Source organism: Canis aureus, chromosome 6 (assembly GCF_053574225.1).
Source record: "Canis aureus isolate CA01 chromosome 6, VMU_Caureus_v.1.0, whole genome shotgun sequence".
Classification (NCBI taxonomy): Eukaryota; Metazoa; Chordata; class Mammalia; order Carnivora; family Canidae; genus Canis; species Canis aureus.
The window spans coordinates 55,504,898-55,520,271 of record NC_135616.1 but is presented as its reverse complement, the minus strand read 5'-3'; the positions used below and the strand labels follow the sequence as shown (position 1 = coordinate 55,520,271).

General features: G+C 38.4%; 1 protein-coding gene across 12 annotated transcripts in view; it reads left to right on the top strand.

The window, feature by feature from the left end:
• Window positions 1–15,374, top strand: part of SLC9C2 (solute carrier family 9 member C2 (putative)) — a 107,341-nt gene that overhangs the window by 37,270 nt on the left and 54,697 nt on the right. For 8 of the 12 annotated variants that reach the window (XM_077901700.1, XM_077901704.1, XM_077901706.1 and 5 more), the window contains 3 exons: window positions 5,533–5,614; window positions 8,820–8,986; window positions 9,576–9,680. The exons of 2 other annotated variants lie outside the window; for them this stretch is intronic. In XM_077901700.1, the coding sequence (XP_077757826.1) occupies window positions 5,533–5,614; window positions 8,820–8,986; window positions 9,576–9,680 (354 nt within the window). The remainder of the gene's footprint in view (window positions 1–5,532; window positions 5,615–8,819; window positions 8,987–9,575; window positions 9,681–15,374) is intronic. 2 more of the 12 variants (XM_077901707.1, XM_077901703.1) reach the window with 1 other exon arrangement.

Genomic DNA, 15,374 nt, shown 5'->3' with positions numbered 1-15,374 from the left:
ATAAATATTTATAATTATTAGGTCTTCTTGTTGGATTATCCCCTTTATTATGATAGAGTGCCTTTCTTCTTCTCTTGTTTAGTTTTAAAGTCTAGTTTGTCTGATATAGATGGATAGATAGATAGATGTTGTGATAGAATATATCACAACAACAACAACAAATGATTTATTTGTAACACAGCCCAGGCTCCATCACTTCAGCACAGCATAGGAGTAGAAAAGAATCACAACTGTAAGCATCATTTAGTCTAAGGCAGAACTTCATGCCTCCGCAAACACCACAGCCATGTCCCCCCCAGAGAGCCAGCCCAGAGCCAAACTGAACACACAAACATGAAAGCCCAGAATGAAGTTGGCCCCAGCTTCAGAACATCTCATCACCGTTCCCCCACAGCCCTTCACATTACCTGGCTGCAGCCTTCTACCCCTCTACCCCAACCACGCCAAAAAACCAGCCTCTGAGCCACCAGAGAGCTTTCTTTGTGGGATAATTAACAAGGATTTAAGTGTTCTAGAACAATGCTCTGAGAAATCTATTGCTCCCTGAAAAGTTTAAAATGACTCCCCCCATTTATAACCCTAATCAGCAATGATAGATCGTCCTCTCCTCACCATAGGTACAGGCAGTTTTGAAGTGATTATCCTCAGCTTCATACTCAGATTTTCCTATAGACTTTATTAAAGACTATTCTCCTCACCCAAGGGTAGGAAGGTATCTCAGGTAATTTCCCTAGATTCAGAGGCTGAGAGGAAAAGCCCCAATAGCTTAGAAAAAGATTTCTTGTTTCTCTCCAAAGATTTTAATGGAGATTTTTGCCTAAACATTTTTTAACCCATCTGAGAAAAGTTAGTTTTAGATTCAGAGGGCAATGCAAGCATAGAAGCAAGAAGTCTTTCTGATTAGGTACTAGTTTTGAGGATATAGAAGACAAGATAGAAGAGTATACAATCTCAAGTGGCTTTTTTTTAACCTAAAATCTTCTAGAAAGCTTCAAAAGATGGATACCAGGAAGACACCACTTTTGCAGGCCTTGGTAGGACAATTCCAAAAATTATACCATCATGGACTGGTGACTTTTGACAAGATCACAATAAAAAAGACATGAAAGTGGAACATCTCTGGAGAAACATCTTTAAGGGTCTCTGACTCGTGATATGGCTTTCTTTTAATGTTGATTTGCATGATAAATGTTTCTCCACCCCTTCACTTTCAATCTGTGGGTGACTTTAGGTCTAAAATGAGTCTCTTATAGGCAGCATCTATATGGGTCTTTTTTTTTTAATCAATTCTGACACCCTCTGTCTTTTGATTGGAGCTCTTAGTCCATTTACATTATTGATAGATGTTGATTATTGATAGATATGTACTGAGTGCCATTTTAGTACTTGTTTTATCATTGTTCCTGGAGATTTTCTTTGTTTTTCTTTGTTTTTTTTTTTTTTTTTCTTTGTTCCTTTCTTGTCTTTGTTCCTTTCCTTCTTTGTCACTTTTGGTCTTTTCTTTCCACTCAGAGAATCCCCTTTAATATATCTTGTAGGGCTGGCTTAGTGGTCATAAACACCTTTAGTTTTTGTTTGTCTGGGGAACCTTTTCTCTCTCTTCTGAATGATAGCCTTGCTGGATAGAATATTCTTGGCTATAGACTTTTCCCACTCAGCACTTTGAATATGTCATGCCACTCCCTTCTGGCTTATCATATTTTTTGTGAGAAATCTGCAGCTAACCTTATTGGTCTTCCCTTGTAAGTTAAAGACTTATTTTGTCTTGCTGGTTTTAAGAGTTTTTGTTTATCATTATATTTTACAAATTTAATTACAATATGTCTTGATGTTGGCCCACTTTTGTCGATTTTTATGGGAGTCCTCTCTGCCTCCTGGATCTAAATTATGTTCCCTAATTCTTTTTTCTCTCTTTTGTTCAGCTTCCTTATTTTCTATTATTTTGTCTTCTATATCACTTATATATTCCTCTGCATCTTCCAGCCTTGTGTTCATTGCCTCAAACCTGTTTCCAATCTCAATTATTGCATTTTTTCATTTCTGACAGATTCTTTTTAACTCTATTATCTCTGTGGTAAGAGTCTCCCTGAAATCTTCTATTCTTTTCTCAAGCCCAGTGAGTATCCTTATGATGTTGCTTTAAATTCTCTATCAGACATGTTACTTTTTCCTGTTTTGCTTAGATCTCTGGCTATGACCTTATCTTGTTCTTTCATGTGGGAGAATTCTTCTACCTTGGCATTTTGTCTAAGTCTCTGCTTTCGTATCTGTATTAGAAGAGTCAGTTATGTTTCCTGCTCCTGAGAGTGTCCAGGGCTTGGCACTTTAGGGAATATCTCTGGTGTGTGTTGTGTCCACTCTGCTCTTGTGTTTTGGCTGCTGTATCCTTCAGGACAGTTGTCTGCAGAGGCTCTGTGTGCCTGCTGTGAGCACTCTTTGGTCCTTGGCCAGAGTGTAGTGAGTTTCAATTAAGTGTGCTCTGGCCTATTTGTTATATGAGACCTAATACTACTTCCACTAGAATTGAAGCCTTGCAGAGTGCTGGTTGGGAGACATCGTGTGGGCAGGAGTTTTTGCTGGCTTTGTGAGGAAGGGGCTGGCCATGCTGGGACAGAGGCAAACTGGACAGAGAGCAGTTGTGCCAGAGCATGGGTGGTGGGGCTTGGTGTAAGCAGGTTAGGCAGCTACTGGGGGCACTGTGCTGCCTCCTGCAAGTGGCTCTGTGTTTATGCTGAGGGGCAGGCTTGGGAAATGGCACCTGCTGGCACCTTTGTTTCTGGAGGGAGGTGTGAGTCCTGCCTCTCAGGTATATGCTCCAAGAGGAGAGAATCATCTCTCTTGTACCCCAGGCATTCTTCAGATGCTATTTCTACACCATCTGCCCCCAGGTTGTTTGTCTGCCTTCTCTTCAGGAGTAGGGCAGCACCCTCAGAGCTTCTATCTCAGTCAAGCTGGATGACCTTTAAAACTCCAGTCTTTAAGCCCTACTGGTTGCAAGAACTCATGAAAATCAGTCCCTCTCATCTTCCCAGCCAATTGCTTTAGGGAAGTGCTCTCCTTGTGCATTCCCCTGTGTGCCTCTCTCTCTCATCTTTTTCTGTGACCAGGGCTCCCTCCTCTCCAGAGCAGTTGTGATCTGTTTCTCCCCTAAATCATGGCTTTGTACTTCCTACCCTCCTTGTGGCTTCTTCTTTTCCTTTATTTTTTTTTAATTTATTAAAAAAAATTTTTTTTAAAAATTTTATTTATGATAGTCACACACAGGGAGAGAGAGAGAGAGGCAGAGACATAGGCGGAGGGAGAAGCAGGCTCCATGCACCAGGAGCCCGACGTGGGATTCAATCCCGGGTCTCCAGGATCACACCCTGGGCCAAAGGCGGGCACCAAACTGCTGCGCCACCCAGGGATCCCTCTTCTTTTCCTTTAGTTGTAGACTTTGTTTTGTCAGTTTTCAGGTTGGTTTCTAGGAAATTTAGAATGAGTTGATAGCTATTTAGTTATGTTTATGGGGACAAGACAAGCCTAGGGTCCTCCTTACTCCTTCACTATCTTCTCTCCCTTCTCCCAAAGTTAACCATTTTAAAAATTAGATTTGGAAAACGTGTTTTTTTTTTTTTTTTTTTTTTTTTAAGTAGAAAGGAGATTTCAGAGGAAAGTTTATGTTGACAGTATGAAAGGGACCAACAGTTAAGTAATGGTTAACAGTGTAGGAATTAGGTGGATTTGGGATCGAGTCCTGGTTCCATCATCACAGGCTCGGTGACCTTGAGCAAGTTTCCCAGATTTGTGGAACCTCAATTTCCAGTTGAGGATTGAGATGATACTTAGTAAAATACCTGCCATTTAGCAAAAGCTCAATAAATGTTACTCTCCCTCAAAGCCTCTTCTTCATAGGCTATCTGGTGGATTTCTGGGCGATCTGGTGGTGGCAGTATCTGTGGTCTGAGACTCCAGGAAAGATCTAAAGAGCCCAGTGCATCTGCTGACAGTGTTAGGGCCTATCATCGTTTGTGACAAAATTGTGTGAATTAGCTGGAGAAATTGCTAAAAGTTGCTAGAAATCCCCAGGACACCCCGACCATCTTCCAGTCAGATGAATTCCAAACCTGCTGCTAGGAGGGAGAAAAGCCCCTCAAATAATGTGAATTGAGAACACCTGCCCACCTCCCAAGGAACTTTAATCTGCAGGTAGAAGTACAGAGTTTCTTGATAATGGCCAATTTCCCACTCAGGGATTTCTCTTTGTCATTTTGCTCCTGTGCCAGGAGACCCCAGCAGTATAACATTTAAAAAATATTTTGCGGGGGGGGGGGGTCCGTTATCATCCTCTCCATCTTGCATGTAGAGAAATCAAAACAAAGGGAATAGCATGTTAGGCAAAGAAATTGGGTGATGTCCCAAAAGAAGTTCTTTTTAAAATGGAGTATTAGATTCCTCATAATCTTTCCTGAGGATTTGCACTTTATATCGATAGGCATCATGTGGGAATTAATTTGGAGTTCTGTGAATCCCCAAAGGAAAAGTATCATAACCAATATCTGAGTTCCTTCAGTTTTTGTAGAGATTTGGGTCCTGTGAATCCCCAAAGGAAAAGTATCATAACCAATATCTGAGTTCCTTCAGTTTTCTTTTGTTCAAGGAATTGTCCTAAAACCAAGTCAACTAAAGGCTAACTAATATTTGAGTATCACTTACAGTGTTTCCCAAATCTATCTGACATTACATGAATCCCTTCCGTGCCACCCCAGACCTACATAATCATAATCCAACCTGGAAGTTGGCATCTTTTAGAAGTACGTTAGGTTCTTGGGGTTATTAGTCAAATTTGAGAAACAATCTCCAAGGGACATACTGCTCTTAACTCCAGTTTCTAGAGAAGGACACAGACTCAGAATGGTTAAGTCAACTGACCCCAAGTTACACTGCTATTAAGTGGCAGAACCAAGACCTGCAAAAGTGGTTGTGTTTTTGCTTCTACATGGTGCCTCTCTAGACCCCATCATGGTTTCTAAAGGCTTCTTCAGAGCCTCCTGAGCAGCTGTGGTAAATGCTGGTGGCAGACACACTTTCCCATTTCCTTTGTGGTCAACACTGCCTGCAGTTGCTGGGGTTTCTCCCCAACCCTGCAGGCTCCAGGGCCATTTCTGTGATGTCTACAACCTTGGTGGCTTTGTATGGCTGCTGCTGAAAGCAGCAACGGTGGAGAACTCTTTGGTTGTTTTTTTTTTTTTTTTTTTTAATTTATTTTTACTGAAGTTCAATTTGTGGAGAGCTCTTTGATCAGTGTTCTTATCCCTCCCAGAAATTACAAATCCTTTTCTCATTCACACGAAAACTAATTTCTCCTTCAGTATATTATATTCAAGCAGTGTCCACAAAACAACCCTTCTGCCTCAATTTACTTAGCAGAAGCTGGATTTAAAAATGTGGATTAAGATAGAATTTTGTTGTTGTTGGTTAGTTGAACAATGATTCCCTTTGGAGTACTTATTCATTTTTTGGTTCTAACTATTTGTGTGTTTTGTTTTTTAGTTTATATTGTATGTACAGGGAATATCACTAATGACTATGGGAATAAATTCATACATGATGGCTCATTCAGCCAGGACATTAGGTAAAGTATATCTATCTTTCATTAATTAACTGGGAAGAATAATGCAAATAGATTATTGTTGGGAAGTCATGGGGATATTTCTTATGGAGTTCATGGAACTGATTATGAAATCATTCATTCATTATTTATAGATGCTGTATTAATTGGGATGTTGGTTCAGCCAGTTTTACAGAAACCACATTCACAGTAGGTTAAACAAGATAGAGAACTTTCTTTTCCCCTTGATCAAAATGTCCAAAAGAGTGGGATGGCTCTGCTTTTCTTTTCTTTCTTTTCCATTCCCTGGGGTGTTCTTGTCTGCAGGATAGATGCTAGCTCACTACCTCTATATTTTCAATCCAACCAACTAGAGAGGGAAAATGGGGAGATGGGTGGCAATGGAAAGTAGGGAGCTTCCTTTCAGGGGCACAGTCTAGAAATTGTATATATCATTATCACTTAATTCCATTGGCCAGAATTTTGTCACAAATTCTGAGTAAGAGAAGCTATGAAATATAATCCCTATCTGGCTTGCCATGTGCTCAGCCAAAACTTAGGGATTCAGTTGGTAAAGGAGGAAGGGGAAGATGGATTTTGGGAGACAGTCAGCAGGCTGTGCCACAGTTTCCTATTTCCAGAAGACATTTGAGGCCATTGATAATAAAATGCATAATATGATAAAATCACACATAGACACATTGTCAGTAGAGAAATCTAGGATAATTGGTGGCAGTACAGTCAACAGGGAAGGAGAGGGCTAGATGAGATCATACAGTCTTAGAGTAGGGCCTTAGTATCACTCAATATCCTATGGCCTGGTCTTTAGCTATGCTGGTGCATAATTTTTTCAGTATCTAGAATTGATCAGATTGTCAGAGATTTACATATGCTGCATTCATAGGAAAATGTGGATAAAGGAGAAAATCTATTAATTTATAATGAGGATGATTTTTTTCTATGTCTTGAAATTATTGCAATCATTATTCAGGATGCTTACCTCTAAGTACCAATTTCCTTGATAAACAAAACTTGTAATTAGAAGATTTCTTGGGATGTGTGGAACTAATGAGAGGTCAATGGAAGGAGGATATTGAAGGAGAATTCTTCTAAACAGGGAAATAGTCTGGTGAATTTACTCTTTCCCACCCATGAGAGATATCATCTCTCTGCTTGTGTCTTTTTATATTTTTTAAGATTTTATAATTATTCATGAGAGACACACAGAGACAGGCAGAGACATAGGCAGAGGGAGAAGCAGGCTCCCTGGAGGGAGCCTGATGTGGGAATCGATTACAGGACCCTGGGATCACGACTCGAGCCAAAGGCAGATGCTCAACCACTGAGCCACCCAGATGCCCCTCTGCTTGTGTCTTTTCATAGTCATGCCCATTCCTAAAACTGCGCCCCACCAGCACTATAGCAGAACTTCCTGTTACTGGGCTAGTAAATGGGACAGATTTTTGGTAGCTCTCCTTTCCCCCTAGTTATGGATTTGTTCTTGTTCTCAGTAGAAAGGTATGCTTGGTCAGTGAAAGCCTAGGCTGGAGAATAAATGAAGTTAATTTGATCTTTGAAAGCTTTCTCACATCTCCCTTCCCACCAATTTCCTTAGACTCCCAGGTATCCAGATCCACTTCATTCTCTTTGCTTAGGATATAACATCTGGATTTCTCCCACTTCTTTTCTTATGATTCTTCTTATTCTGACAATCAAAGGCAAGATCAACCAGGGGTTTTACTATCATGGTAATATTTTTTTTCTTCTCTGTTTCTTCCTTTAAAATTTTTTAAATTTTTTTTTTTTTGAGGAGTGGGGAGAGGTAGACAGAGAGGGAGAGAAGGAGAGAATCCCAAGCAGGCTCCATACACCCCAAGATCATGACCTGAACTAAAAATCAAGAATTGGATGCTTAACCACCTGAGCCACCCAGGATTTTTTATTGTAGTAGCTAAACCTCAAAATTTTCATTATAAAATAAAAGTAAATGATAAAGTCTTTCTCCTCTTAGAATCCATACTCATCCTTTCTAGAAATACTGTGTGGCACACATTTAATACTTGACAGAGCTGAGTTTTATCAGTAAGAGTTTCAAACCAACTACTTCTGTCCAGTCTAAGGCTTTACAAGATTCCCTCCTCATACTTTTCCAGGATCATCTTAAACACAGGGAGTTCAATCAAAGGTATTGGTGACACCAAGTGGTTCACATATACTCATGTTTCCCTAGAGAGCAACCGGAAAGTGGCTGTTTCTCCATCATACGGGTACAATGTAATTACGCAAATGAGAAAAATTTCTTCTTGTGTGGTCTTAGCCACGGGAATTTTGAATCTAAAGCTGACAACGTCTAACTTCAGCCTACAGTAAAATGCATCTTTGTTCTGGACCACAGTGTATCAAGAGGGATATGCCTCTGGACCTGAAAATTTCAAATACCGTCATTGTACACAGTGTCCCATAGAGAATGCAGTAAAGTTAAACTAAACATTTAGAACTCATTTTAACTCTTTATGAGACCTTTCATGTGCAATTATGAAAAGAGAACAATTTTATTGAGATGGAATTCCAAGTGAGCAGACTAAGTTCATTCACTAATTAAATTCTTTTTGGTGAGTGAACCTCATAGCAATAACTTCAAATTCATACCTCAGGAAGATACAGACGGCTACAAGTTTTGGGACATGTAGATTTGCTGGCCAGAAAACAGATATACTATATTGAGGGATCTCTATCGCAGTGAGCTTTAAATTTAAATTTTTTAAATTTTAAAAATTTTGTATAAAAGTCATTTGGAGAGCTTGTTAAAATGCAAATTCCAAAGTCAATCTGATTCTCTAAGTATGAGGCAGAGCCAAGGAATTTGCATAGTTTAATAGACAGTCTTCCTACCTGTAGAAAACACACATAGTCTCTTACACTTTGAGAAATACTGATTGGGGACCCTGAGGTAGTAAGTCACATCTCTTGTTAATGGGAATGAAAGGAAACTAACAAAGCACCCCTTAGCAGTTGAGTCAGATAAAGTTGAGCTATACAGTCAGAAGAAACAGCTAGTTGGGTAAGTTTCTGGAAAATTTTGGACCAGTTTGTTCTTGCTCTAATCACTACAGTTTAGCTGTGTAGGTGATTCACTACAGCAGTAGATTTCATTATACCTTGTAGGATTTTGCCTTTTCTTGCCACCTTCACTGTATTCTACTAAGACCCTTGTTTTTTCTGGTCACAGGTTTGTGTGCTACTTCCCTCCCAAGGCAAATGGCCATACAAAATGCCATTAAGCACATTCAGGAGATAATACAGAACACGATAACGCTATTCAAAACAGAAAAAGTTTTGACAAATGTTAATTGGACCTTAGTAGAAGAAAAAACAAAGATTGAATACATAATTCCTGTGAGTTGATACTTGGCAAAAAATAGTCCTCCTTCTCTCTTGGCTCTGCCTCTTTTGCTTTCGTTTATTATACAAAACTTGATTCTGCTAATAAAATGTCAGAAAACTGAGGAGGGGGAATTTACTTACTAACTTTGCTATCTTAGTGAAAAAACTTCTTTCAATCCTCTCTAAAGAGAAGGTCTTGGTTATCTAGCTTTGTTTGCCAAGTACAGAAGAATTGGTGTTTTTATACACTGGCTGATTTAGTAACTAAAATGGCTTCTGTTTTTGACCATTTGAGGAGCTGAGCAATTTGTCTTCATGTTATTATAGAAAGCAGAAAACACAGGTTGCTTCAGAGAGCAGTCAAGCATAGACAGGTTTGGGGGAGAATCTGACTTGCAGATCTCCCCAGATGAATTGTTACTTTACCACAATTAAAAAGCAACATTTCTTTAATGTGAAGAAGAGGGACTCAGTTATACATAGCCCTTCATTTTAGCAATTCTGATTTGAGTTATTGGAATCTTTGTTGAGTGAAGTGTTTGACAGCTCCTATTTATTTTAGCTGATTTTTAACTTTATCTACTTATGTTTTTAAATTTAGTCTGATGCTTATAATAATGTTTCACATGATGATATAGAGGAGGAGTCCCTAACAGAAGAAGTTTTAATAGAAGAAGCCAGATTGCATGTAGCTATAATACAAATGGTTGGTACAATCCATATAACTGCATTTTATTTATTTTTAATTTGTGCAATGCTCTCATTTCTTACATAAGGTTTCAGGTGACGAGAAAAATATTTTTTCACCTTTGGATAGCCTATTGGTTATTAAAATTTGCTTGCTTTATTCAAGTTAAAAAATAACAATAAGTGTCTTAGGCTTTATGTTCAAGTCACAAATCTTATTCTAAGTCTAGAAATTTTTAGCAGTTCACTTTTGAGGAGGTCTGAATAATATTTGGTGCAGTTTATGTGCTTGACTAAACATCTTCAAATATTTGAAACTGCTTTTATAAATTTAATGTATTTGAGTTACTTTTATATAAAATTCTCTTAAGTGCTCATTTAACTCTTGAAAATCTAATAATATAAATCTAGTGAATCAAAAATTCTCATAAAATATTTAATATTTAAGGGATGCCTGAGTGGCTCAGTGGTGAGTGCTGCCTTTGGTACAGGGCATGCTCCCAGGGTCCTGGGATCAAGTCTCAAATCAGGATCCTGCCGGGAGCCTGCTTCTCTCTCTGCCTGTGTCTCTGCCTCTCTCTCTGTTTCTCTCATGAATAAATAAAATCTTTTAAAAAATTAATATCTAAGTGTTTTTATATAAATATTATATTAAACAAATACATTTATATATTATTTTATATTATATATATTATTTATATATTAAAAATAAAGAAGATTACTCGGTAAAAATCCAATTTAATTAACTTACCAAATTACACATTTTAAATTGGTGTTATATACTAATAGGACACACTTTATTCAATATTGCAAGTACACAAAAATTTATCCATATATTCATTATGCCCAGAGTCCATTTTTTAAAATTTTATTTTAAAGCTTGTTATTATGAATAATTTTTAACATATACAAAAGTAGATATAATGCTGTAATGAATCTCTATGTACTCATCAGCCTTAAAAACTAACATCACTAACCCTGTCCCATCTGCAGCCTCAGTCACTACCCTACCTTCCATATTATTTTGAAACGAATCCTAGATACCGTATGATTTCATCTGTAAATACTTTGTTATGTATCTCTAAATTTTAAAGTCTTTAAAAACAGTAAAATATTAATATTGTACCAGAAATTAATAATAATTGCTAATAACATCAAATATTGAGTCAATGATCAAATTTCGGATGGTCTCATTAATGTGATCAATGTGTATTTTCAGTTTACATATACATATTTAAAGATTTATTTGTTTATTTTGGAGAGAGAATGAGCAAGAGGGAGAGGGGCAGATAGTGAGGGAGAGAGAATCTCTTACAGACTCCTCACTGAGCATGGAGCCCAACACAGAGCTTCATCTCATGATCCTGAGATCATGATCCTGAGCCAAAATCATGAGTCAGACACTTTACCACCTGAGCCACCCAGGCACCCCTCACAGTTTATATTTTTAAATTGAATTCCAGTACAGCTCACACACTGTAATTAATGGATAAGACCTTTTAGTCTCTTTTAACCTATAAATTACTTTTTTTTTCTGTTGAAGAACATATTTGTTCTTAATACAAAAAATTAATATTATATTTTCCTTCTTTTAAACATTTGTAAACTTAATTTAAAATGTTCTTGGAGTTTGAAAGTTTCTTACCTAGAGGAGTACAGTATGTCCACAGATTTTTTGTAGAGCTTCCTATTAAGAGGTGGTACTTCTGGCCCTCCCTACTACCCCCATCTCATTGAATTTGGGCTGTTCTGGTGTCTTATTTTGACCAATAAAATGTTTCAGAAGTGACTTTGGGAATGTTCTTGAACCTATGCTTTGAAAAGATTTACAGCCTCCACCTTCTTCTATTTTGAATACCACCCTATTTTGAATTCCTCATGTGAGGAAACTGGCCTGCCTCTGAAGAATGAGAGGTCACAAAAAAAATAAACTGAGGCATATATCCAAGAGTCAGTACCCTACTACTAGACTTGTTAATAAGGCCATGTTAAATCAAGGGTTGGGGCAATAGACTCAACCTCTCAATGGTAAGAGTTGCAAAGAATTTGTGGCCATATTTTTGTTTGTTTTTTCTTACATGCTTTCCCCCACCCAGTTTTATTGAGTAATAATTGATATGCATTACTGTATAAGTTTAATGCATACAGTGTGACAGTTTGATTTACATATATTGTGAAATGATTACCATTGTGGCTTTAGCTAACATCCATCTTCTCATATAGACACAAGAAAAAGAAAAAAAGAAGAAAAGGAAAGAAAAAAATTTAGGACATAACCTTATTTATTGGTACCACAGTGTGCTTGCTGGTCACAAATATTTATATCCTTCCCATTAACAAAATACACTCAATCCTTTTCTAAGACCCCCACCACCACACACACATACCAAGCTTCATTCTATTATGGTATCATGGTACTCAAAGTCCAGTATCTCATGATCTGCATTTGGTCTAGGTATGCTGATGCTCCTCGATTGCATCTCCTTAAGTATGATTCATCTTGAGCTGGAGAGAGCTATGAACTAAGAAAAAAGTTATCTGTTCCCAACCTCACTCCCCAACATTTAGTGCCAATCAACAGCCAATTCTGTTCAAGAAGGGGAAGAACAGGAAGTTCTGATTAATCACTGGTCCATGGCAATTCTGAAATTCAGCTGGGAATATGCACTAGTGCACCTTATTCTTTACATTTCCATAGGAAATAATCTATATTTGTAGCTGACTGGCTTTGTCAGCCTGATTTCTGTTGGTAGAAACTTGTGATGTTTCTATTCATTTAGAATGGTTTCTATCTTTTTTAGTCTAACCTGGTACAACTTCCTTAAAAACTTAAGTATTTTCAATCAATCTGATTATAGTCCACTCCATAATTCCTTTTCAGAACATGGGTCTGAGAAAGACTTTAGTCGGCTTGAGAAGATAGACTGAATATCAGATTTAATCTTTCAGTGGTCTTAACAAAGGGTCTTCAGGCACACCCTTAACTTGACCTTGAACCTGAGGCTATATTTTACTGTCAGCATTCTAGATTTGATCTTTGTTTTTAGGTCTTTTGCCAGCTGGGGAGACTGCAAAAGAGAAATGAGTTTAGTTTGCAACCTGACAAATCATGGACTCTAATTTCTGCTGCAGAGTTAACTGGTTCCCTTTGGTTTATCCCTCTTCCCATACTTTTATAAGTAGCTCAGACAGTTGATAGTTTTAATATTTCCAGAATATTAGAAATCTAGAAATATTCTTAGCAGCCAGATTCATAAGATCATTGGGCACATTTTCCATCTTCCAAATGGCCTCGGGTGACAGTATTGTGGTGCCTCTTTATAGCACAACTGCCTCTCTCCTGCCCTTATACCAGTTTTTGCACTGCTCTCCCAGACTTTATTAACCCCCAACTCCTAGAGCTAATGTCACATGTTTTACCCCTTTGTTATAGAGGCTCTGCACAGTTGGTACTGATTTCTGTTTTGGTCAGCTTTTGCTATATATCAAATCAGCCCAAAACTTACTGGCTTAAAACAATGGCTTATTATTTCTCACAGTTCTATGGGTTGGCAATCTGGATGACTCTGTCATTGGTCTTGGCTGGGAGCACTCAAACCTGCTCTTGCATTCTTGGTCTCAATGAGTGGACTTATTACCCATGTGATCACTTGGGTCAATCCTCTTTTTCCCTCCTTTCCCAAGCGCTCTCAAGCTTACCTTCTAAATATTTGTCAAATATACCCCTTTCCATTCTTGTGTCTATTAATTTAGGACATTATAACCTCTTGCCTAAATAATAACCTTCAACTAGTCTCTCCCTATTTTCAATATTTCCATGATCAAATCACAGTGACTTACCTAAAAGACAAATAGGACTATACTATCTTCCAGCTTCAAATGGCTCCTCAGGTCCTACAGCATTTTCCAAAGTGAGTTCCAAAGAATATTTGCTACACAGAATGTTAATAGGGACTGCATAACAAAAAAAGTTTCCATGCTCAAATTTGTTTGGGAAATGCTAGTTTAAACAAAGTTAAACTGGTTTCTTATAGAACTCCTTCTTGTAGACTATCTCAATTTCTAACATGCTGATATGCATTGAGACTCTCTAAGAGGGAATATTGAGTGCAAACTTTCCCTCCTCCACTTTCTCATATAGCATATTTTGGTGGGGGGAGATTCAAGTAGTATCTCACAGGATTAACTTATTACCTTCCAGGAAGAGTTTACCTATGAAATCAAGTCTATATATAAGTACAAGGTCTTTTATAATCCAGCCCCTACTTGTCTCTCTAACTGATTCTATCACCATTCTCTGCCCCACAACTTGTCCTTTACTGCACTCAGCATGCTATTTCTCATCTCTGTGCATGCATTTCTGATGCCCCTCTCTGCTCACTTCCTTTCCCACTCTTCACCCCCACCCCCATTCTTCATCTGGATAATTATGCTCATTTTTTTAAGACTCAACTGAGGTATCATTTCTTTCAGGATATTTTCTCTGACCCTGCCCCACACCAAGTTTAATTAGTGTCTTGTGGTTACTTTTATCCTTTCATACTTCCTACCCTGTTTTACAGTTCTATGTGTCTATTTTTCCTCGTCTTCTACTAGGCTACAAACTCCTTAAAGCCTTAGATTATATCCTCCATGCCTTAGCATGGGGCTTGGAATCAAGGACACATTCAATAAACAAATTCAATTTAAAAAAACCCATAAGGAATATAAAAAGATAGTGAAAGGGAATAAAGGGGAAAGGAGAAAAAAGTGAGTGGGAAATATCAGAAAGGGAGACAGAACATGAGAGACTCCTAACTCTGGGAAACGAACAAGGGGTGGTAGAAAGGGAGGTGGGCGGGGGGTGGGGGTGACTGGGTGACGGGCACTGAGGGGGCACTTGATGGGATGAGCACTGGGTGTTATTCTATATGTTGGCAAATTGAACACCAATAAAAAAAATAAAAAAACCCTATAATACTAGTAAATCATAATTTTCTTTTTTTTATTTAAAAAAAATTTTTTTTAATTTTATTTATTTATGATAGTCACAGAGAGAGACAGAGAGAGAGAGGCAGAGACATAGGCAGAGGGAGAAGCAGGCTCCATGCAGGGAGCTCGACGTGGGATTCGATCCCGGGTCTCCAGGATCGCGCCCTGGGCCAAAGGCAGGCGCTAAACCGCTGCGCCACCCAGGGATCCCACTTTTCTTGAGCCAAACTTATTTCTGGATGGGCAGGGCTGGAATTATAATTATATATGTGTGCAATAATTATATATTAATTGTGTAATATTTATATATATGCCTCAGATCTGAATTCTGGGACATAACCTTCTCTCATAGTGAGTATCTTTCCAGGGCTATCAGGAAAGCCTACAAAGTGGAGATAATCTATCACGTGCCTCAGTGGCCATCAGAGTAAGGATAGCCTGTTCATTGCCCTTCTACCCTTTAGAAGGCAGCTTCAGAGTTCACATGCTTTATCTTCCCATATATTATACATGGATCATTTTCCTATTTCTTGGAAAAGGAGTTGGTGAATAGATGACTATTACCTCAAGAAATAAGCGGTATGAATTCCATTTTCCTGTAGTGACTATTATCTCTACAATTGTAAAACTTGAGGGATCCCTGGGTGGCGCAGCGGTTTGGCGCCTGCCTTTGGCCCAGGGCGCGATCCTGGAGACCCGGGATCGAATCCCACGTCGGGCTCCTGGTGCACGGAGCCTGCTT